We start from the raw sequence: 23,063 nt of genomic DNA, 5'->3' as shown, positions 1-23,063 counted from the left end.
GCGGGACGCGGGGCCGGCTGCCTCGGCCGCGCTGCCCGCGGCGGCGCCGCTCCCGCAGCCGCCGGGGCGGGGTCCCCCGCGCCGCGATCCTGGCGCCGGGCCGCGCCCGCCCCCCCGGCCCGCGCAGGCCCGGCAGCGCCGCGGTGCCGGGGCGCGCTGCCATGGCGGCGCCCGCCGGCCTCTGGGCGGAGGTCAGGGCGCTGCTGCCCGGCGCCGAGCAGGGGCTGACCTTGGCGCTGAGCGGCGACGTGGAGGACTGCGTCCGGCTGCTGCTGCAGCGGGCCCGCGGGCTGCTCTGCGGCGCGGCCGGCCGGCCCTGCGCGGCCACGGCGGCGCAGCTGCGGCGCCTGGGCGACGTCCTGCGCGACTACTCCTGGGAGAAGCTGAACGCGGGGCCGTGGCGGGAGGTCGGCAAGGCCTGGCGGCAGGTCTACGCCTACGGCTGCCTCTTCGGGGCGCTGGCCGAGGTCGCCGCCGGCCGCCCGCTGGCGCCCGCCGTGCGCCTCTGCGACATGGGGCTGCTGATGGGCGCCTCTGTCCTGGACAACGTCCTCGCCCGTCTCGTCCGCGTCCTGCAGGCGCACCTGCCCCGCGCGGAGCGGCGCGGCCCGGCCGCGGGCACCGCCGAGGTGCGGCCCTGGGGGGGCCCGGCCGCGGGCACCGCCGAGGTACGGCCCTGGGGGGGCCCGGCCGCGGGCACCGCCGAGGTGCGGCCCTGGGGGGGCCCGGCCCCCGGCCGCGGGCACCGCCGAGGTGCGGCCCTGGGGGGGCCCGGCCGCGGGCACCGCCGAGGTGCGGCCCGGGGGGGGCCCGGCCGCGGGCACCGCCGAGGTGCGGCCCTGGGGGGGCCCGGCCGCGGGCACCGCCGAGGTGCGGCCCTGGGGGGGCCCGGCCGCGGGCACCGCCGAGGTGCGGCCCTGGGGGGGCCCGGCCGCGGGCACCGCCGAGGTGCGGCCCTGGGGGGGCCCGGCCCCCGGCCGCGGGCACCGCCGAGGTGCGGCCCTGGGGGGGCCCGGCCCCCGGCCGCCACCCCCTGCCCCGCGGCTCCGCGCCTCGTCTCCCCGCCACGACACCCCCCACACGCCCCCGGCTCTCCTGCCGCCGGGGCGAGGCCGGGCTCCCTCACGCTCCCCCGGCGTCTGCTCCCCGCCGCTGCAGCCCCGAGCTCGGCGTTCCCCTTCCTCCCGCCCTTCCCCCCCGGGCCGGCGGCAGGGGTGGCCGCGGTGGCCCTCGCGAGCAGGTGTTGAAGCAGGATGTCTCTGTTCCAGAGGGTCCGGACTGACCACCCCTCTCCAGTCCCTGTTGTGCAGCTGGAAGATGCGCTTCCACACCTTCAGTGCCCTTCGCTGGAGCATTTCAGAGACAACTACCTAATCCCACAGAAGCCTGTGGTCTTAGAGGGGATTATGGACCACTGGCCGTGTATGAAGAAGTGGAGGTGAGAAGAGTTTCTTCCCTGTCCTAGTAAAGGCAAGGATCATTTTATGCGTCAGGTATCTTGATGCTCAGTAGAGACCTTCACAGAAGACAGGTGCCATCAGCAGTGACTTTTGTTGGCAGCACCTTCCTGCTGCTATGTTGTCTTCGCTCTGTGGAAGTCGCTTCATAGATGAAGGAAGCACATCCAAGCATCCAGAGCGTCAGGCGGTAGATGCTCCAGTGTGTCAGGGAAACACAGTCCTGGCCAGGCGGGCACTGAAGGGCAGCCCTCAGCCCTGCCTCCCAGGGCTGTGCAGATTGCTGATGCTGTGTGTTGCTCAGCTGCAAACCAGAGACGCACATGCATTGCTAACACATCCTAAGTGGGTCTGTGTCAGACACAGATCACTGATTTTTGTGTCTCAGAACCTGCTGATAATTCCTGCAATGGCAGGTGAATTTCAGAGACATGTGAGTAAGCACGACTAGCTTTTTCATTAAGTACAAGTATTGATGTTTGTTCAGTGTCATGTTTTGAGTGTTGAGTTTCAGACATCACCATTCAGGAGTGGGTAATAACGTTGTGCTGCTTGTGTAATGTAAGTAATGGAGCCAGCAATTCCAATACTGAAAATTGAGTATTTGTGAGATAAAGCTCATGATTCCTTAGAAAAGGGGAAAAAACATTCACACTTAGTTTGAGCAGTTGCTTGCATTGCACAGCCAAGGGTAAAATTGACATTAACTGAACACACTTCTTATTTCATAGGGGTTTTATTCTTATTTTGAGGGAAGGTACTCCACTTAACTTCAAACACATAAAGAGATTAACTTTTTCGTTTGGTTAGTATCATTGTCAGTGGAGAGATGTGTACCACCCGTCAAAGTAATTCCTCAGACTTTAGCCAGGGTGGATATTGTTGGCACTTGTATTCAGAATTTGTCACTGACAGAGAGTTGATCTAGCATTAATGATAAAAATATATATTCTATTTAGCAAACGTGGCAGCAGGCAGCAAAAAGATTATCCATCCCTAGATAAGAGAGAATAACAGCTTAAATCTCCTTAGCTTATTAGGAAACAATAGTTAACTGAGGTACACAAGGTTTTAAAACAAAACAGACAGTTGTGACATAATGTACACACAAACTTGACTGTTTCCTTGCTGCTTGCATCCTTTTCTGCTGCCTTTTGTCTCTGGGTGGTTTCAGAGAGAAGAAACTCATGGTAGTAGAGTTTTATTACTCTTAAAAGATTGGTTTTGATTGCTTGCCTTAGGTTCAAAATTAGTAAGAAGAGCAGTATAAAAGGGTAATGGAACTTTCTTTATTCCAGTGTGGACTATTTTTGTCAAGTCGCAGGGTGCCGCACAGTCCCTGTTGAAGTGGGTACCCAATACACAGATGAGGAATGGTCTCAGAAGCTCATGACTGTCAGTGACTTCATCAACCAGTATATTGTGAATAAGGTCTGTTAACTCTAATTTTTTTCATCTCCAAGTACAGCAGTGTGTTATTGGTACAGAATTTCTGCTTAGAACAAACAGGCTTAGAGGTGATGTCAGGGAAGGGGGTATGCTATAAGCACAACTCTGAGTGAAAAGTTTTGTCATATTTTCAAGATCTGAAGCTACAAATAGTAATTGCAACAATATCTAGGTTTGATTTTGATATATAATCAAACATAAAGCAGCTGGAATTTGATGAATAGATAGATACCTTCTGTAGCAAAAGCCTGAATGGTGGAGTCTAACAATCCTCAGCTAGCAGTTTTGTTCCTCTTGGTTATTAAACCGCTTAGTGATATCTAGGATCAAGATCCACTTTCACATGCCACCGGCTAAAAAACTGAAAAGTTGATTAGCAATTGAATGTCCTTTTACTTTCACAGCCGAGGATCTGAAGCCCTCATTTCTGTTTACTAGTATTCTGACAGGAAGAACCGTGTGCTATTGCAAATTGGGAGTAGAGGTAAACTAGTCTGTATACCAGCAGGGTCTTGCTATAAAGATGCAGTGTTGTCACAGGGTTGACAACAGAACCGTTGAGACTCTGTAGGACTATAGCTAGGCTTCTTCCAGTAACTCGAGCTAGACAATTTGTTGATTGTGGGGATATATCTACACTCATACGATTTCAGTGTAGCTGTGAATTACTATTTCAGAAGACCCATATGCTAGTCAGCTGTTGAAACAATTCTAGTACTCTGAAATAGGACATTGGAAATGGATGTTACCTGTAAATAAATTCTAATTACCTGTTAGTAAATTAACTGACTGAGAAGTTTTACCCCTTATGTCACTCTGCATTTTTTTTTTTCTTTCTCTGCTGTATTTTCAGAACAGTATGGGATACCTTGCCCAGCACCAGCTTTTTGATCAGGTAAAACTGAGTGAATGTTTTTTATCTTTCTGCAGTCAAGTGTTTTCTCTGCAGCACAAGTCATCTCTGAGGATGTCAAGTCTACTAGATGGAAGGGCATACGGAGAATTCACAGTATTTCTTAAGTTTCTCTTCCCACAATTTTAAGGAACAGACAGATGCATTTGTTCCATTTGACTGAAAGGTGTGGAAACAAAACCCTTTCAGGGGTGAAGACATTCAATCTTAGTGCTATTTCAGTATAATGTATCATATGCTTATAGGGATATCACCTGGAAAGCAGTATTTCCCCAAAGAACATGTAAGTCGGGGAAGAGATTTGGTCAGGAGAGTCTTCAGTGATATGTTCATCATAATCTGAAATATCATTCCAGTCAAACAGAGATTAGGCTGATGGGAGATGTAAAAAGGAATCTCACGGAGAAGGAAGCTTAGTGAATAAAAGATCAACTGCACTTTCTTCATGAACAGCAAATCTACTTATTCTTGTGGGTTTCTCTGGTTTCTGCTAAAGCAAAGGGTCTCTGAAGAATGAGAAACCCCTTTCTTTCTCCAACCTCTCCTTCCAACAGAGTCTACTTGCTAGGACAGAAAGTGTGAGGACGTTCCTAGCAGTTCAGCTACTTCTCTCCTGCCTTTGCAGGACAAGCAGGTCACTTGCTTTCTTTGTGTCAAGCCTTGTTCCTCTGTTGTATGAATTAAATACTTTGGCAGGTCAACACATACCCATTTTAATGTTTATTTCTTTATGGAAACAGATCCCAGAATTGAAAGAGGATATCAGTATCCCTGACTACTGCTGCCTGGGTGAAGGGGAAGAAGACGACATCACCATTAATGCTTGGTTTGGTCCAGAAGGCACTATCTCACCTCTTCATCAGGATCCCCAGCAAAACTTTTTAGCCCAGGTCTGTACTCTACATACTCTACACATGCCATTAATGCTATAGTTAGAAAAATTGCTTACTGTATGTAAGTGTCAGAGACAAGGGTAGCAAACAACTTGATGAACAATTGAAGGATAGAGGATATGCAGATATTATTTTGCTGTTCTATTGCATTTGTCACTACTGCAGTTTAATACTCAGTGTAATCTTGTAGGCCACAAGTGCTCCTCATTGAGATAGACCATTACTTACCCTCATTTTGCAGGTGATAAATAGAAATCACAAGCAGCAGATTTTCCAAGGTCACACAAGGAATTTGTAATGGAGTTGGGAAGAATCCACTGGATCCTGTCACAGTGTACAAAGGAAGTTCCTTTTCTGGAACAGCAAGATTTTGGGGTGGATTTAGGTACATACTTTAATCCACTTCAGGTTACCCAGTAAAATATCTACTCATGCATGCATTGAGTCAGATGAAGTAATATTTGCACTGTGACCTCATTGCTGCTGAGTGAGTGACTGTTGGTAGGCTTTTTCATGACAGCTTTCAGTGCAGAGTAACACAGTAAAAGGCTGGGGCCCTTTGTGGCCAAAGTCCAAAGATGTATTCCTGGTCCAAGCAGTTGACAGCTTCAAACACTGAGGGGTTTTTTGCTCACTGGAAGGAGATTGCTGTTTCTTCCTCTATCCCATCAGAATCTTTAAAAAAACCCCATGGCTTACACTTTCAGTCATTTTCCATCAGGGTCATGACATTGATTACTTTCTACTTGTGCTTATTTATGGGTTGAGCCTTAGTTCCTCTGTCCCAGACAGTTGCATCTTGCTAACATGTGTTTTCACTTAGAACAGGTTTAATTCAGGCCTTCCTAAAGTAGATTTTTACAATTGCTGTGCTATTATGCATGTATTGTATTTCTCTTCCCCACTAACCTGCCTGACACACACATCCGCACTCTGAAAGCAAAGTATCCTACTGTACACACTATGTAAAGCTTGAGGGGATTTTCTGGGGGTGGAAGTCCATTATAGGAGTTGTTGGACTGGGAAAAGATACTTCCCTTACAAACTTCAGAGCTTGTATTCTTCTGCCTGCAGAATGGGAGACTATCTGCCAGTGCTATAAAAGAGTCTTTGTAATTTGAACAGCAGGTGATCTGGCAGTTTTCAATTTTCAATTAAAACTGTCCTGCCGCTTGATGCCATTTAAGCTGTTGCTGTGGAGTACAAGAAGGCACAAGTACAAGTAACAAAGTGGAATGATCTCTACTGTCTGGGTGGTAGCTGCTGCAGAGATCATAGTATTTCCATTAATGAGGAAACCAGTATCTGAAGATGCAGGCTGTTGCCCATTAACTTGTGCATTCAACCTTGCAGTACAAGGCCTTAACCCGGCAAGGCAAGTGAAGAAAGGAGCTGTTAATAGCTCATGGCAGGCCAGGTAACACCCGCCTCCCATTCCTCCCCATCTCCCCCTGCCAGAAAAAAAAAAAAAAGGATTCAGAAAACATGCTGTTGGAGCAATAACCAACATTTCCTTTACCTCCATACATCACCAAAGATATCACTTAATACTTGGTTCTTTAGAGATCTAATTAGTATCCATAGACCTTTTGGAGAGTGGAATGCATCCTGAAAACACATGGACACTCATAGTTATTCAGATCAATGCTCTAGTAGTTTAACCATTGATAGTGAAGAGTAGGACGGAGTGGGAATACATGGACACTTGTCCAGCCTTTAGAATACGTTTATGTGCTGTCCTTGAAGCAGGCTACTTTAGGCATCTAGCATTACAACTCAGGTGTTGGTAAGATTTCAGGAAATCCTCTTCTATTATATGGGAAGGGATGTTAAGATAGAGGAAAAGCAGCTTGGTTAGGAATAGTTTGGTGGGATGCCAGTCCAGGGTAGTGTGTTAGAGTACTGACTTGCCCTTTAATATGATAGTTCCAAACAAATATGATCATGCCTGGCCCTTGAAATCTTGAATGCTGGCACAAGCAGCATGAATATTCACCCTCTGCCTGTTGTGGGCATTCCACTGGTATCAGTGCAGGAATCAGCTTTGACTCTTGTTTATTCTGACACTTCATTGTAGGCACCTACAACTTGCGATTCAGTGTAGTGTTCAGGTCAATCAGTCCACTAGCCTCATGAATTTTAGTCTTTCAATTAAGCACTCCCATGAAAGAACTGATTTAATGATGACACAGAAATAGGAGCTAAAGGGGTACATGGAAGCTTAGCAGTACATGGTATTCTGTGCAGGTACCTCTGCCTGCTGATGCGAACTGCACTGAAGACTCAACCTAATTATTCTCAGTTCTTCTACTTTCTAACTACGTGGAGCCCAAATAACACTGAATAAATTGGGTGCCTTAAACTTTGAATTTAAAGTGGTTTGGTTAAAGGCATTTCCTGGTATTTCAAATTCTTATCTGCTCCAAGGGAACTGGTACTTCAATCCCAATAATCTGATTTAACTTTTTATTATAGCAGTGTCTGTTTATTACTAACAAAGATAATGATGTTACTTGTAATCAGGTGTATTTTACTGCTAAGTGCCAGCTATGGCCCATAGTTTCCAGTAATGTGCAGGCTAATGACAAATGGAAAATATTTATTATAATATATGCAGGTATTTGGAAGAAAGTATATCCGTCTATATTCGCCACAAGATTCAGAAAACCTGTACCCACATGAAAGCCAAATTCTTCACAACACTAGTCAGGTAAATAGTTGCCTGAAATTTTAATATCAGTAATGTTACTTTATGAAATCATATTTGAGTAAAGACATTCTACTGATGATTGTTTTGGTTTTTTTATAGGTTGATGTGGAAGACCCTGACTTAGTCAAGTTTCCCAATTTCAGAAAGGCCGCGTTTCAGTCCTGTATTCTGATGCCTGGACAGGTTCTGTTTATTCCAGTTAAATATTGGCACTATGTAAAATCGCTTGATATCAGCTTCTCAGTCAGTTTCTGGTGGTCATAGCTCCAAAGCATGCATGAAGTCTGTTAGCATTGTAATAGGAAATCAAAATCAGAAAAAGTAGCATCTGGCATCTCCTCACAAGAGAATTATTTTTAAGCCTGAGGATGTTCTTCCCTCTCCGGAAGTCAGAAGTGGATTAAAACCAGAAACCAACAAACTCTTTGTTTCAGCATGGTGAAGAAATCGGGATGGGCAAATGGAAAGAAGATGCTACAGCCACTTTATTTTTGTGGATATTTCTCATATGAACTCCTCACAAAGGGCATCTGTTAGGTCATCATCTTGTATGCCTGTGTACATCTGAAATGGGTCTATATATCAGCACTGCCAGGACTCTGCTTCAAACTATATTTGGAACATCAGGTTAGTGTTATCTTCTACTTGGACTTAATAACAGTAAAAATTGGAGTTATATAAACAGTGAGGGATGGTGCCACCCTAAGGTTCAATACGTTAAAAAAAAAAAAAAAAGCTAACACAAAGAAAGATACCAATCTCCTATAAGCAAAAAGTTACTAGTGTTAAGGCCTAGGAACATAATTGTAGTTAATCCATATTTTAATTGCAGTTAAATAAACTGAAGCTTAATCATACTTTGATTAACCATCAGCTGAACTGCAGACACTCTGCCTTCTGCAGTGTCACACGTTTCTACAAAGGAAAAGATATGCTGCCATTCCATTCTGGTACCTGGCAATATCTAGTCCTTGTCTTTTTTCCAAGTCACTCTTAAAGGAAGAAGCATCATTACATAAAACTGGAGAGTGAGGTGTTAGTACTAAAAACTAAAAGAATCCTAGGATGACAACTTTTTCAACACTTTGCAGACATAAGCTGGTACTGCCCCAAAAGTTTTGTTCTACTCCTTCCCAATCATTTTGATTGCGGGAATATTCCCTCTCTTACGGAGCATAGCTGCTCATGACCTGGCCTTATGGCAGATGACCTTTTCTGTGTCTAAAGGTAAAAAACAAGCAAGGGTACTAACTGAAAGTGTTCGCCAGTCTTCTCAGAGAGGAAACTGCAAGTGCTACATTGTTTTTTCACCTACTTGAAGCCCTGTGGTGCTAGTAACAGGTTTCACTTTCGTTTGTGCAGCTGAAGCTGTACAAATAAGGAACGCTGTTGCTGAGAAAGGCTTCTTTTAATAGTTCACCTGCATTGATCAGCTTCCAGGACTGACAAAACATTTGCATCTTTCATTCCCAAACACACACTGTGAGTCCCAATCCAAGAATATGGAGAACTACGAAACCAAAACAGCTTCTGAGAAAGCTGTGAAGGAGAACAGGAAGGTCAATGATAGTTTTATTGTAAGGTTTATAAAACTTCAGGAAAAAATAAGTACACTGAACAGTGCACTGTTACTAACGAATACAATACAGTCTGGCTATTTTACAAGAGTGGGGAAAAAAGATTTCACTGAAAACAAGTTTTACTAGCATCGTCTAGTGCTGAGACTGAAGCTCTTCTCTGCCCTTCCTGTTTTTGATGATGACGGGCAGTCTATTCGACGCATACCTGTAAAGAAAACAAAAGAAAGGTTAATGAATGGCACACAAAAAAAGCGTGATATTGTATAACCTCTGTATTTTTAAAATGCTTTATGGAGTCCTGTGTTCCTGTTCAGAACATGCAATTTCCCTGACTGAATAGAGGAATTCTGAAAAGATTGTGCTCTTAGAAGCTCAGTATTTCCAGAAGTTTTAGTGTTGTGTTGTGTCTGTCCCCTAGTCCCCGTACACCCACCTCACCACAATCTCCACACTTTAATGTTGTTAGAAACAATATGCACAGGATCTGCTAGTGACCATAAGGCATAATCCTTGCACTTTCAGGGCTCGGTGTCGCCCATATATGGTTTACTGTCTGAAACATACAGCTGAGGTCAGAAATAACTGACATTCAACTACAGTTAATAATGCAGGCAGTGCCACTGACTATAACAGTCCATTCTCTAGTATTATTACACTCAATTTTTTTTTAAATAGATTGCTTGGTACCTGGAATGTCACAAGACCAGAAAGCATTACACTGGGGACAGCGTGGTTCACTCTGGTCTCTAAAGTACTTTCTGACACAAGGTAAATGCATTCCAATTCCACAGGATTCACATACTTGGCTCTGAAATCAGAAGTGTTGATTAAAAAAAAAATACGTTTCTAACCTATTCTTCAGTTTAATATAAAATTATTACAAAGGGTGGCAGATATGCAATGCTTTATTCCAAAGAATGGTTCACACGATACAGTTGGAGGATACTCAAAAGTCAAAGCTGGGAAATGATAAAAGGAGGTATTTTCCTGGAAACTAGAAAATACCATCTTCCTGTAAGGCCAAAATTTAGCTTGAAAGACAAATAACACTGAGCTATTCGGGTACAATAAAGGGGACCAACTGAGATGAAAAAAAGTAACATGGAAGCATGTTAGTTGGGAAGGTGAGAAGATGCAGGGTCAAGGAGAAAGACTGCAGCAGTTTTTGGAAAAGGACTTCAGGCTTTAACAACTGATGCAAGACTAAACTGGTAACGTACTATCGAAATATAGTGCTTTAGCATGCTATATGTAAGCATATAAGTTCATTCTGAAGACCAAGACACAAGCAATTCCTGAACCAAAATCCCAGGACCAATGATGAACGTGTGTCACACGAAGACTGCTGGTTTTAAGGTCCAAAGATAAGCTAGCTAACACTTAACTGTTTTGTGTATTCAAGGATAAGGGGTTCATCTCTAGCCTGCTGGCTTTTGAAAGCAAGACAGCACCATAACGTTCCTCACTGGGTGAGCTCAATTTCTCCAAGTTTATACTTGGGGATATTGCTCCAAGACAAGTTTTTTTTCCAAAGACACAAGATAAAATACCTACACTGAAAAAAAAAAAAAAAACAAAAACAAAAGGGATTTTCTTTATGTACATGAGCACCATTACCAAATTACAAGACCACAATTTTTTAGTGCCTGCCTAACACTCAAAGGTATCACAAACTTCATCTGTGACCACGTAAGTACACTGTCAGATGCCTACTGAGCTAATAAAACAAATGTTACCTGGATGGCAAGGCTGTGACAGATATTACACTTCCTGGCCGTATCTTGATAGTTGCTGAGAATATATTGTTCCATCTCAATTATGCAACGAGTATGCAGCGTATATTCTCCATTTCTCTAAGGAAACAAGTGACAAGACAAGGAATTTCTTTTAATTCCTTTTACCTTTTTTTGATGTTTCTAACCACCTGCTAGCAAGCATTTGATTCACTTTTTTTTGTCATTGTGAAGCTAACATGCTGACACTGACATAATGCAAAGCCAAAATACTTTTGAAGTAGCGTAGTTCATTTGTTGAGAGGATCAGAACAAAGTTCTCACACCTTTAACAGAGACCTAGTCTTTGGAAGGTACAGATGAGCAAGCATGTCCTCCTTAACAAAGACATGCAGTTTGGGGATCCTCCATTTGTACATTAGTGGACATGGCTTTCAGCAAAATCTAGGCATTTACTGCTTGACGTATCTTTGAAAATCTCTGCCAAATCGCTCTAACATAAGTAAATGTGTGGCAGCAGGTTGAAATCTATAGGGACTGAGGTCTCACTTGTCTTGCCAAGCAACTGTAGTGTCCATATGGTAAGCTAATCTCAATTTCTCCCTCATGCAGTAAAAGAGATTTAAAAACATACACAATGGCCCATGCATTTCTGGTACAGGAATTTTCAACATGTTTGGCCTCACTGCTTTTCAGTATATTCTGAATGTAAGTAACAGCACTGGTCAATCTGAGGAGCTTTCCCAAGTTCTTGTTTCGAGTTTAAGTATGCCATGCTGTTGTGTCCAAAGGATGTCTGTATGTTGCAGTGCGGGGCTGTATACATATACCCGCCTATCTCAGGTACAAAAAACTGAAACCACATTGTCCTTTATAGACCTACCCTACAACTTTTTCCTTGTAAATGTACTACCTTTTTCTGTAAAAATCACTGGAGCAGCAATAAACACAGGCCCCACATAACCACTTTTGCCATCATTCATTAAAGAACAGCTCCAGTTTCAGCCATCACATCCATAAGAAAATAATAGCTGCACCTATTGAAATATGAGCAATTGAAAAAATACAGCAGTTACCTCAGAAAGCCACTTATCCTCCACAAAAACTTTCAGCACTTGTTCCGCTTCCTTTTTCTTCATTTTCTTTGTCTTAAGTTGGTCAGCCAAGTTTAAAATATCTGTAGAAGAGGCAAAGCCATTTTCTGATATCACAATTAGGTCCATCTACAAAAAGAAACATTTTCAACTATTAAAAACCCCATGCAATTAAATAGACACACCTTGTATTAATGTACAGCTTTTTTAGCATCCATACATGAGACATACTACAGTATATGGCTTGAACCAGAACTGTAAAACAAAGGCCAAAAGCTGCAACGATCATTGTTATGGTTTTACTCTTTGCCAAGAAAACATTTCCACAAATACAGTGCTGCTTAAATGAAGCTGCAGTCAGGGACCCTTGAGCATACTGAGGAGTGACAGATCTACTGCTTTTTATCTGCTCTTTGTCAAGGTTCTGATGAGGAAAAATCTCTCACTACTAAAGTTTGTCCACTCTGGAGTCATTAGTACTGCTGAACCTACCTGACACTTGAAGGCTGTAGCAGCATTACCAGTCTTCAGAGAATCTCTCATTGGAAACATGCCTGCTGCTCATAATCACAGAGCAGCAAGCACAGTTTTTATGCCAGTAGTAATGTGCGCCAGGACAATGCCATCTCTGCATTGCTGACATAACTGTATAGGTGCCTCACCAATAATGGGGCAGGTAAATCTCTGGGTACTATCCATGTATAGACTTTTTTCCAGACTTTTGCAGCTACCACAGAAGAGTCAATACACATCTCCAGTTTATACAGAAATTTTTGTTTTAATGAGTGTGCAAAAAAATTCTTAAAAGTCTAGTGGAAAAATGAAGTCCTCAAAGTTCAAGAAACTATGAGAACAATTCACTAAAACATGCAAGATACATAGCTATGATCACAACTCACATTAGTGGTTGTTGACAAGAAATTGGACATAAAATGTCCTGAAATCTCAGCCCAATAGCTATATCTGGAACTTTAAAAAATTCTCAAGCGTACGTTTCCTTGTTTAAAAAGCAGCATTCTGACTAGTTTATTAAACACGGTATTCACTGGCTAAGCAATAACAATAGACAAATGTTTCTATTCAAAGCAGGAAATCCAACTTGTATGTTGTTGGCATTAAAAACTACTGTGTATTACTAGACTACTGAAGCCAGTGAAAAATTCAGCAATCGCAACTGAAAATCCTGAAGAAATGTATTTAACTAAAAGCAGCTGTGTCAAGTCACTGACTCAAAGGAGCACTCCCCTATTGCTGATTTCAATTTACCAGTAACTGAATATCAACAGGAAATCAATACTTGCATATACTTTCATCCCTGCTCCCCCCCATTCAATTTGGGATAAACTTGGGTAAGACGGCAACTAGTTCCAGAACCACATCTCCATTCATTTTCATTTCCACTCATTTTAAGATGGTACCTTCATAAATAATGTGATTTACTAATTAATGACATACTTACTGTTTTTCTGAACAATTCTAATTCATTTTCTGCATAGTCAGATGCCATTTTAGTTATTTCAGTTTCTGTCAAATTCACCTACAAAAAAAACAATACTTAAACTGTGTTCAATGTGCCTTTGTATTTCTACACTGTAAGTTATAAAAGATCCTCTGGCATAAAGAATACATCATCTACAATTAACAGAAATATAATTTCTTTAAGTGGCATGAGAGAGGCTGGTCCTTAAAGATGACACTCAATGCTACTTAAGTCCTTTCTTTACAAGCCCTGATCATCCAGCCACAGGTTCTCCACAGCTGCCTCTGCCCAGGCCAAGCTCCTAAACAACCCAACCTTCCTGCTATAGACCTAATACAGAGTATTAGCTCTATATAGTAGAACTGATATATTACACCAGGATACTGTGTTGGACAGTAGCAGTAACCGTGTTGTAATGTGCATTTTTGCTTCTCTATGAAAAACAGTTATTGCTATTTCATATTCTTATTGCACATGCTACTGCTACTTATTATTAGCTCAACTTAACTAGCAAAATAACCCAGAAAAGTTAAAAGCAGCAGCTAATGTTAGAATACCTCCTGTACAGTCTTTTGAAATTACTATATAACCTTCCCTCTCTGACATGCATATTGCAGAGCATATAAGGAAACTTTTTATAGACCATTCCTTAGCAACCCCTTTTATGCTAGGTTGATTTTTGAGCAAGAGAAAAAGAAAACTAATGGAGGGTTCTCCATGGTTTCTAGTTTAAAAACTCATCTTGAAAAAGAAAGTATCCTGTGAAGAAGAAATCTCACCTCAGCACTTAAACAATGTTTATGCTAAATAAACCAGACACTGCTGTAGTCCTTGCTGGCACATTCCATTTCCACGCACCTAGGCTGTTGGCAGTTTATTCTCCCACTTCCCTGTTCTACAAGCAGCTTCTACAGCAGCTGCCAGCGTAACTGTGGAACAGCCCCACATAAACCACGCGATGGCAGCACATCACATACTTACTAAAGCATAATGTGCTCTCCCGTCACTTTCCGACATTCCTTTCCGGATCTGCATAAACAACGGCTGTAGATGGCTGTTAATAGTACTGATGAAATCATCTAGTTTATCATGCGCATAGTAGACTGAAAATAAATAAGAAAAAGCACATCTGTCAGATCTTTTTATGTTTTATCTGCTGAAATATTTTTTTCCTATGTGAAAGTTAGAAGTGAGGGAGAATTCAAACAGGTCTGTTATATTCAGCAGATGCATCATTTTCTTGTGCTGCTGACTCCTAGCTCTCAGAGAAGCTCAGCTACTTGAAAGTCAAGAGTTTAGAGAGTCCAGACATTCTGCCTCGCTGTTTGGAACCCGCCACATTAATTCACTAATTACAGTGACTTGAACTAAGTTCCACTGAAAATAAAACATGACCAGGAAGAATTATTATGCACAATACAAACAATATACTTGCTTTCTTTCATTTACATACAAGAGATTCCTTGGTTTTTTTGTGTTTCACAAATTAATGGCATGTAAATGATCAAGTTACATACCAGAAAACTTAAAATTCTAGTGCTGTAGAAATACAGGTAACATCTTGTGTCATGTTCTACAAACAAATTAAATACTAGCAGAAGTTCTACCAGAGATGTAATGAAGATGGACTTTGGAACAACCATGCTGCAGAAGCACATGCTACGGCTTTTGCGTGCACAGCAACAGCACGTGGCCACAAGAGTTTCCATCCACAACAGAATTGCGTCAGTGGCAAAACTGTTGACTTCAGCAGGCTAGGGTTTAAAAAACAGAGTTAAGTAACAGCTCATAACTTCAGAAAAATTATTGGTGTCTCAAAAATACTACCAGTTATCACTAACATAATACTATTCTCAGTCATAAGAGTCTACCACTTGTGTAACAGCATCAGACAGAGCTCCTCCTCTCAAAACCTCACTACAGAGCATAGTACAATGCAAAAACATCAGCCACAGGATGCTCTTGCCCAGAAAGTTCATGATTCTGATCTATAAGACTCCTTAAGTGAACAAAACCGACAAAGAGCAAGAACAATAATTAAGTATAATATTAAAGTGCAATTTTGTCAAATTGTCATGCCACCTGCCTGGCACCTGTCAGCAGGAAACACTCTGCATACATCAAAGCCAGGGAGCATTGCTGACAGATCCGAAAGAGGGTAAAATGAAAGATAACAGAAGAATATTCTTTTGTACAACAGCTGTAGCATTTTAATGTGAGATGAATGGCTGCTCTAGTAGATCTTCTGTCAAAAAAGGAGGGGTATAAACTCTCCATGAAACATGAATGGGGGACAGACCACACCAAAAGCTGTACTTAATCATTTTAACATCTAAAAAGTTGTTCAATTTACAATTCCAGACTCAGGAGAAACGATAAATGCCCTTTACTATTTGCAAAAGCTTATAACTTACCTCTACGGAACAGTTCTTGTACAGACAGCCATAGCAACTGACTGGACAGAAACTGTTTATTCAAATACATTACTACTGAAAACAAGCTATTTACTGTCAACAGTTTTGATGAGAAATCAGACAAACTAATGTGATCTTCATTCAGTAAGTATTATTCTGACTATGCATGTACTGGAATCTCTTTGTCGTTTTTTTCTTCTGATAAAATATCTCAGAGGTGACAATACTACTTTGAAAGACTGTGTTAAAGAAGACCTTGTTGTAACATGAGTATGTTAGATGCATACTAGAGCCAGGACTACCCTACTACTAAAACACTGCATTAAATTGTTTGAAAAATCTTAATTTCCAAAAACTTCCCCTGTTATAATGTAGCATCTTATTAAAAAAAAAACAAAAAAACCCAAAACAAAACTACAACTTAGTTACATTTGTTCTAAGTTATTTTTTGTAACAAATGAATTATTTCCTTTTCTCGGGCATAAAATGCAATCCCAACTAATACTGTAGCACAGATGTGCTTATTGTAATCTGTTTTCAGAACTAGTAATTCACTGTCTACATGAAAATGCCTCATTTGAGGAGCCATGTTTTCTTTTCCTAGTTCTGACACATTTGATAAAGCAAAATATCAAAACAACAGTACAGTGGATTTTGCTGTTGTTTTGCCATGCAAACACTTCTCTGATAAAACAGATGGTCAACTGCACATTCCACCACAGATAAGAAAAATTCCCCTAAACTCTAGCTGAACTTTGCAGACAATATAAAAGCATAATAAGCACACTGTGTCACACACAGGGTCAGTTGCTGTGGCTTTTCCTAGAATACTAAGTACTAAAAGGCATACAAAACATGTAAAACAAAAATGCTTGTCTATTCTATGAATCCCTGTTTCTCATGTATGATTTATTTATTGGGTCTTTCAATGGCCAATGAAATGTATTATGCTTAAGAAATTGGTATGACTGCGGACTAAGGTTGACATTAACAGTTACTTTGTTCTGAGTCCAGCTACCAGGCCAGTTAAATAAAATACAAAACATACTTAGTCAAAATCCAGTCTGATACAATCCATGTTAATGAACAGTTATTCAATACACTCCTTCTGTACATCCAAACAGGCAGGGAAGAAACAGTTTTCTCTCATTCTTCCGTTTTTCTAAGCATCCTTTTATATATGGACTGTATCAGCCATTTTTCTAATGAACTCCACTGTAATTTAATATACAGCTACATTTTTTAATGAATTTTACAAATATTACCTAATATTGTCCTTCAGTAAATATGGCCATTGGTTTGAGAGGCAACCCGATTTTGTCCCTCAAAATTATCCTTAGGTTTATCAAAAATATAGCAAAAGAAAATATACCTGTGTTTTCTGTTAATCTTCTGGCCTTGAAGAATGTGGCAAAGAAAACACCTGTGAATGACCATGTCTTTGGAAAATAAAATGCTGGTCACGAAAATGCCTAATAGTGTTATAGTCAAATATTTGTCAAATGAAGATGTGCTGAATCCAAGAAAATACAGATAAAGTTGGAAATCTATGAAGGGATAGAGAGCACATAAATCTCAATACTTATTCCATGATCTGTTAAAAAACAAAGAAAAAATCACGCTGTTACAGAAAGAAATGCATTTTCCAGGGGCGTGGCACCATCTTTCCAGCTTTACTATTTAGAGTAGTATAAACCCAGAGCTTCAGTTATTAAAGAACTTCAGCTGGCTTCAAAGACAGCAGGAAAAATAACTACACACTCTCCTATTTTTACTGTTTACGGCTTTCAGGCGGGTGTCAGGGTCAGAGTAATATTCTACATGTCCTCCTTCCACAGTGTCTTGTAAAGGGACCCAACAATAGCCAACTCAGACACTACCATCTCCCTGACTACACAAAGGAAAAGCCAGCTTGCACCCACAGACAGCACACAAAGCCATCCCAGAAAGGACACCAAGAATGTCATGGTACCTTAACTATTATATAATGCTAGAGATCTGCAAGATGTCTTTTAACTTTGCACTGTTTGTACTATAATGTGTTTCATAACTGGAGAAGCCACAACACAATGCAGACATATACAGCATGCATTAAGGGATTCCAGTAAAAAAGTATTAGCAATTATAATAACCTTCCTCAACAAGCCTGCAATTTGTATTCTAACTGATTGTGCAATTTCTAGTGGTACTACACAGCACTTTGATAGATGTTTGGAGCTTTTCCTTCAGACCTCTGTGCAGATTTTTAGCATAGACACTTGTCTGCTAACAGGAAGCAAGCAGGTGATACACAGAAAAATAAGAAGGTGTCTTGTGGCTAAAAAGCTTCAGATTTTGAAATAAACCGGAAGAGAATGTGCCAAACAACCAGGAGGGAAAGTTTTCAGATCGCTTTGCTCAGAAGGTGCACAAGCTGATTATTATATGACTTGACATCATTTGACACAGCTTTTTTATCCTCTTGTATTTAAGGAAACCAATGTCATAGATAGGAGACAGACTTGTTATGTAATGCTTACAACCTGCAGGAGAAAGAAATTAATTCAAATAAGCTAGTTGTAGTAAAATCAGCTCTGATCTGAATTGAAAAATACTGTTCAGATTGCACTAAACAGTATTAAGATGTATTTGAAAAAACTACATCAAAATCAGAATGTTATCTAGAAACAGCCCAGTCAGACTGAGCTTCCTCATCAAAATGCTATTACCATGATCTCGTAAATTGTGATACTGCTAACTTTGACCCTAACACTGAAAGGTTTGTCAAATCACTGGTTCTTTTGTTCATAAAACAAATGTGGGGGGGAAATGTTCCATTCAATGAGTCAATTTCAATATCCTTTTGCCTCCCAATGTGACAGAAAGCTTTCCTAGGTAGAGCATTTAATAAAACTGTAACAGTTCGAACTCCCACACTGTATCTGTGTAATTTCACAAACTTTTCCATTGCACATCAACTGTCACTACACAGGAAAAATATCAAGTACTTGGTAGGCAGCAGTTGCAATGGTGCCATTTTTTTCTAAATCGTTCTATTAAATAAACCTTCCTAGAGAATAACTCTGTCAGCTCCTACTGCAGTACAGCTCACTGATCCTGCATACTGAAAATACAATCTAGCCGTAAAGTTTTTTTCCTAGGGTTCTTTGTTCTTAACACACAATAAACTCATAGCCATGCTATTGGCTTAGGCCATCTCTAGCATTTATGATAAATTCTTTTACAAATCACAGTGGCTTGGTTCTCATAGGAGTAAACCTGTAAAAAGCAACATTATTTTTCCACGCTTACATTTTTTCAGTCAGAAATTTGGGCAAGTGCTGAAATAAACTCCTTCGGCTCAGGAGAGTTTGAAAACCTATGGATTCTGTTTGACTACTTTTAAGGAAAACACACAAATAGTGCTGTCGCCCAGAAGGGACTCCACTTGTGGCAACAAAGCAAGATGCAGTTAATAACAGGTTGTGCACATCAGTGACTACAGTCTTCTCTCTTAACAGAGAGAAAGATCAGTTAGCAATGGTGATGCTAAAGTTATCATCCCAGCTAGCCAGCAGCAACTGAATAGTTCAGTTCCCCTGCAGTTACTGGTTCAGCTCTCAGATGTACATAGATATCCTGAACCGATTAAACCCCTCCAGTAACTGTTAAGGCTTTTATCTTTAAAGTCATAAATACTAGAGAACTAGAAAATATCTGGAGACATATATTCAGTGCATATTAGATCTCAGAATGTGTAATTTAAACAACATTTACTGGAGTTATCTGCCTTTCAATAGTAATGGTTTAAACATCAATAGTTTAATTTGAACAGGATTTGGGTGCTTCCTTCTAAATGGAACTTTTTGCTTTTACACATTCCTTTTCAATTCTGTTCATAAATAAGGAAAAGATGAAAATAGAAAAATTTCATCCTTTCACTCTTTCCTGGGAACCAGCAACTGACACATCTAATACCTAGTGATTAATTCATGCTAAACACATTACAACTTTATTTCAGTCTGTGCCCACCACATTTTCAAAATTAGTGAAGATGAAATACAGATGTCTGATCTGTAAGTATACCTCTGAAAAAAATCCTTATTGTTTACACATTTCTGCACTATTTAAGATTGAACATGAATTTCAAACAGATTTGAAAATATATAACCAAATTTTTATTACACGTGCCATAAAATTCAGCTTGATATAGCATATATTAAAACTAAGCAGCTGACCATGTAATTGGTCAGACATGACAGATTTTCTCAAGATGGATAACAGCATACACTTCATACTATATTCCAAAGGAAATCTTTCCAAACAAGTATGAAGGAAAACATTCTTGAAATTTCAGCACTATCAGTGTCAAAAAATAATTTAAAAAAAAAATGTATAACCCATAAAAAACATCTTTGCTAAAATAAAGTGCTCTGTATGAGTGTGATCCAATTAAAACTTAAGTTTCCTCATTGCTGTGTTATTTTATCTTTTAGGAAAGAGAGAGAACACTGTCTTGGTTTGGGCTGAAACAGAGTTAACATTCCTTTTCAGGGGCTAGATGAGTGCTGTGGTTTGGATTTAGCTTTGGGTTTGGTAGAAGAATGCTGACAGCACACTGGTGTTTTCAGCTGCTACCGAGACTTCAAGGACTCTCCTACTCCCCCTGTCCTGCCCGTGCGCAAGGGCACAGGGAGCAGGGAGGGGGCACGGCCACAGCACCTGACCCACACTGGGCAATGAAATATTCCAGATCATGGCACGTCATGCTCCCTGTATGGAGGAGGGGTGGTGGGGAAGGAGCTCTCTCTCTCGTTTCCAGGATTGCGACTGCAGGATCTTGGTATCTCGGGGTCGCTGGCCGGGAACGGGCTGGGGGTTGGTCAGCGAGTGGGGAGCAATTACGCTGGACATTGCCTGGTTATATGTTTCTTTTTGTTTTCCCCCCATCATCGTCATTGTTCTCATTTCATTGCCATTATTAAACTGTTCTTATCTCAGCCTTCGAGTCTGCCTTCCCCCCTCTAATGCCCTCCCCCATTCCCAGGTGGGGAGGGGGAAGGGAGGGTGACCAGCTGTGGGGTTGGTTGCTGACCAGGCCCAAACCATGACAAACACTCACATCATTAAAGTATTTTAACTTTTTTTTGGATGATATATGATTTTCAGAAATCTATTTATTTGTAAGCTCCGCTGAAGAGGGTCCCAATACGGAGAGTGGCCCGAGTAACGACAATCACCCCGATGCGGCTACATGTCGTCCCCCTCTATTGCCCGAATCGCTGGGTTATATCCTTTGCACAGCAAGCACCCGCTGTTCACGCGCCCCATACCCCTTGATTATTGGTCATAAGCAACTTATCACACACCCAAAGGGAAACTGTGATAGGCAAGCATCTTGCGGTTTGCTGCCTACTTGTGCTTAGCTTGGCCAGATACATAGCTGGGAAAATTCCTCATTAACAGATACAGTTCCTCACAACACAGCCCTTCAAGGTCATCCTCATAACACAGGTGTTGTTAGCAGTCTGATCTCAGGCCTGGATTGTCCAAACCTTGCAACAAAATATGGTAGCCATTCTCTGTCAGAAATTCTACTACACTCCACCAGGAAAAAAAAAACAAAACAGTTCTTCCACCTCCCTACTTTTACTTTAAAAGAGACACACACCTTTATGGATTTCACAGCAGCACCTATGTAATTTCCTAGCCTCTGATCCTTCCATTATCCCATGAGACATCAGGACCTGCAAGAACCGTCGATGAGCATCAGTCATCTGAGCTGCCATCGCAATATTCCACCAAGCTTCAAGTGCTGCAAGAGGTGTAAACTGGAATTAATGCACATGTTCACACTAATTAGAAATACACAGTCCAAGCATATGCAAGATGCCAAGTACACTGAACTGAGGCAAAAAAGCAGATCCTCCAGGTTGTTCTCAGAATACAGATGGTGACTAACTCCAAGATTCTAGAAGGATGTAAAGCATAAAGTCCAACTAATTTTAGCTACCAAATAAAACAACATAGGCATTGTGCTATCATACCCCCAAACTGAAAATAGTAGCGTTGTATGTGTAACAATCAACAGAACACCTTGAATAGTTTTGTGTTAAACACTTCTGCTTACTACATATCCTAATAACTTGTCTAACTAGAGTGTAACTTACTTTGGACAGAAAATTCTCCTCTAAATGTTCTGAAGAGCATTAGAACTAAATAAAAGCATCTCAAGAAATTCCTTAACTGGATAATAGCCAAATAATCGCTGTCAGTTCACAGGGAAAAAGAAGCTTCGCAACTTCCAGACTCCTCCAAGCCAAAGGACCAAATAACGGACCAAACTGAGATGTGCTGGTGTGCGCTGAGATTTTTAGTCTTGCACTTCCCTTCTGCCCTGGCACAGGGACGGTCTCTGACCAGCAGCACCGAGTGGGTAAACACGCTGCCCTTCCCCGCGCCCACCACCGACCCCAGAGCCCGAGCGGACCCCGGGCTGCCGCTGCGCGGGACATGCCGAAACGGCCAACGCTGTTGAGACTGAAGCGTGCTGGAAGCTGCTCAGGGGAAAACGAGGAGCAGCTCCGCCGTCAGTTTTCTTCATTCGTGGCAGCTTTCCCCCTCAAGCAGATTCACAGAGCGACCGCCAGCCGCCAGCCGAGCTTCGGCCTGCCCCGCCCGCTCGGCCTGGGGCCTGGGGCCTGCCGCCAGCCGCAGCCCACCGGGGAATCCGCGGGCAACTGTCCGTGAACCCGCCCCGTCCCCGCCCCTACTGCCCGCCGCCCCCCCGCCGAGCCCCCACCCGACCCCGACCCCGACCCCGACCCCGACCCCGACCCCGACCCCGACCCCGACCCCGCCCGCTCGGGCGCCCGCCCGCTCCCCGGGGCCACCTCACCCGCCGGCCTCCCGCGCCGCTGCTCCCCGCGCGCGGCAGCTCGGTGATCGCTGCGACGGCCTGCCATCGATCGCCTCGGCAGCAGGCGGAGCCAGGCAGTGCCCGCCCCTCGCCACAGCAGCCGCGCCTCCCCGTGCCGGGAACTCCCGCTCCTGGTTCGCACCGTCCCGGGGTGCCGGGCCGGGGCCGGGGCCGAGTGGGGTGCTGGGCCCGGTCCCGGGCCCTCCCTCGGCCGGGGCGGCGGCAGGGACCGGCGCTCCCCGCGGCTCCGGCGGAGGTGGGCCTGGCTGAGCCGCGCCCCCGCCGCCGCGGAAGGGCGCTGCCGGGGCGGGGCTCCCCGCGGCTCCGGCCGTTCGTGCCGCCATCGTCCTGCGGAGCGCCCCGGTGTTGCGGCGGCTCCTCCCGCCGCGGTAGCGGGGCCCCACCTGCCCACGATCCCGGCGCGGCTCAGAGCCGCTGTCGC

At 43.1% G+C, this 23,063-nt stretch overlaps 2 protein-coding genes and 1 long non-coding RNA gene across 7 annotated transcripts in view; 1 reads left to right on the top strand and 2 right to left on the bottom strand.

Moving 5' to 3' along the window:
* The window catches only part of LOC116960363, a 161,407-nt gene extending 161,099 nt beyond the window's left edge, over positions 1-308 (bottom strand). The window contains exon 1 of the long non-coding RNA XR_006165858.1: positions 230-308. This is a non-coding gene — a long non-coding RNA (uncharacterized LOC116960363). The remainder of the gene's footprint in view (positions 1-229) is intronic.
* KDM8 (lysine demethylase 8) lies at positions 119-9,389 on the top strand. 3 transcript variants are annotated; one of them, XM_042798629.1, is made up of 7 exons: positions 120-668; positions 1,269-1,438; positions 2,756-2,888; positions 3,760-3,801; positions 4,560-4,709; positions 7,330-7,422; positions 7,522-9,389. In XM_042798629.1, exons 1-7 carry the CDS (start codon positions 162-164, stop codon positions 7,684-7,686), a joined length of 1,260 nt encoding a protein of 419 aa, XP_042654563.1. In that variant the 5' UTR covers positions 120-161; the 3' UTR covers positions 7,687-9,389. The 3 variants fall into 3 exon arrangements, with proteins under 3 accessions (XP_042654565.1, XP_042654563.1, XP_042654564.1); XM_042798630.1 differs by having other exon boundaries at positions 121-629; XM_042798631.1 differs by lacking the exon at positions 7,330-7,422 and having other exon boundaries at positions 119-668.
* On the bottom strand, positions 8,978-22,707 carry NSMCE1 (NSE1 homolog, SMC5-SMC6 complex component). Of its 3 annotated transcripts, none has more exons than XM_042798632.1 (8): positions 22,601-22,707; positions 21,374-21,517; positions 14,291-14,412; positions 13,289-13,366; positions 11,812-11,958; positions 10,739-10,855; positions 9,690-9,810; positions 8,978-9,207 (listed from the first exon to the last, which is right to left on the bottom strand). In XM_042798632.1, exons 1-8 carry the CDS (start codon positions 22,665-22,667, stop codon positions 9,125-9,127), a joined length of 879 nt encoding a protein of 292 aa, XP_042654566.1. In that variant the 5' UTR covers positions 22,668-22,707; the 3' UTR covers positions 8,978-9,124. The 3 variants fall into 3 exon arrangements, with proteins under 3 accessions (XP_042654566.1, XP_032843481.2, XP_042654567.1); XM_032987590.2 differs by lacking the exon at positions 22,601-22,707 and adding an exon at positions 21,873-22,424; XM_042798633.1 differs by lacking the exon at positions 21,374-21,517 and having other exon boundaries at positions 22,601-22,696.
* Between the last annotated feature and the right edge of the window lie 356 nt (positions 22,708-23,063).

Source organism: Tyto alba, unplaced genomic scaffold, assembly GCF_018691265.1.
Source record: "Tyto alba isolate M040663 unplaced genomic scaffold, T.alba_DEE_v4.0 Super-Scaffold_28, whole genome shotgun sequence".
NCBI lineage: Eukaryota > Metazoa > Chordata > Aves > Strigiformes > Tytonidae > Tyto > Tyto alba.
Note: the sequence above shows the minus strand (reverse complement) of the source record. Positions and strands in the feature narration are given on the sequence as shown.

What these genes read in the sequence shown, in the direction of transcription:
- KDM8 (XM_042798629.1), top strand. Translation starts at nt 162, where the DNA reads ATGGCGGCGCCCGCCGGCCTCTGGGCGGAGGTCAGGGCGCTGCTGCCC. An exon ending in AGCACCAGCTTTTTGATCAG is followed by an intron (nt 3,802 to 4,559) that starts GTAAAACTGAGT and finishes TTATGGAAACAG; the next exon opens with ATCCCAGAATTGAAAGAGGA. An exon ending in AGCAAAACTTTTTAGCCCAG is followed by an intron (nt 4,710 to 7,329) that starts GTCTGTACTCTA and finishes TAATATATGCAG; the next exon opens with GTATTTGGAAGAAAGTATAT.
- NSMCE1 (XM_042798632.1), bottom strand. Translation starts at nt 22,667, where the DNA reads ATGGCAGGCCGTCGCAGCGATCACCGAGCTGCCGCGCGCGGGGAGCAG. An exon ending in GCGGCGCGGGAGGCCGGCGG is followed by an intron (nt 21,518 to 22,600) that starts GTGAGGTGGCCC and finishes CACCTCTTGCAG; the next exon opens with CACTTGAAGCTTGGTGGAAT. An exon ending in TAGAATTGTTCAGAAAAACA is followed by an intron (nt 11,959 to 13,288) that starts GTAAGTATGTCA and finishes TTCTTTTTGTAG; the next exon opens with ATGGACCTAATTGTGATATC.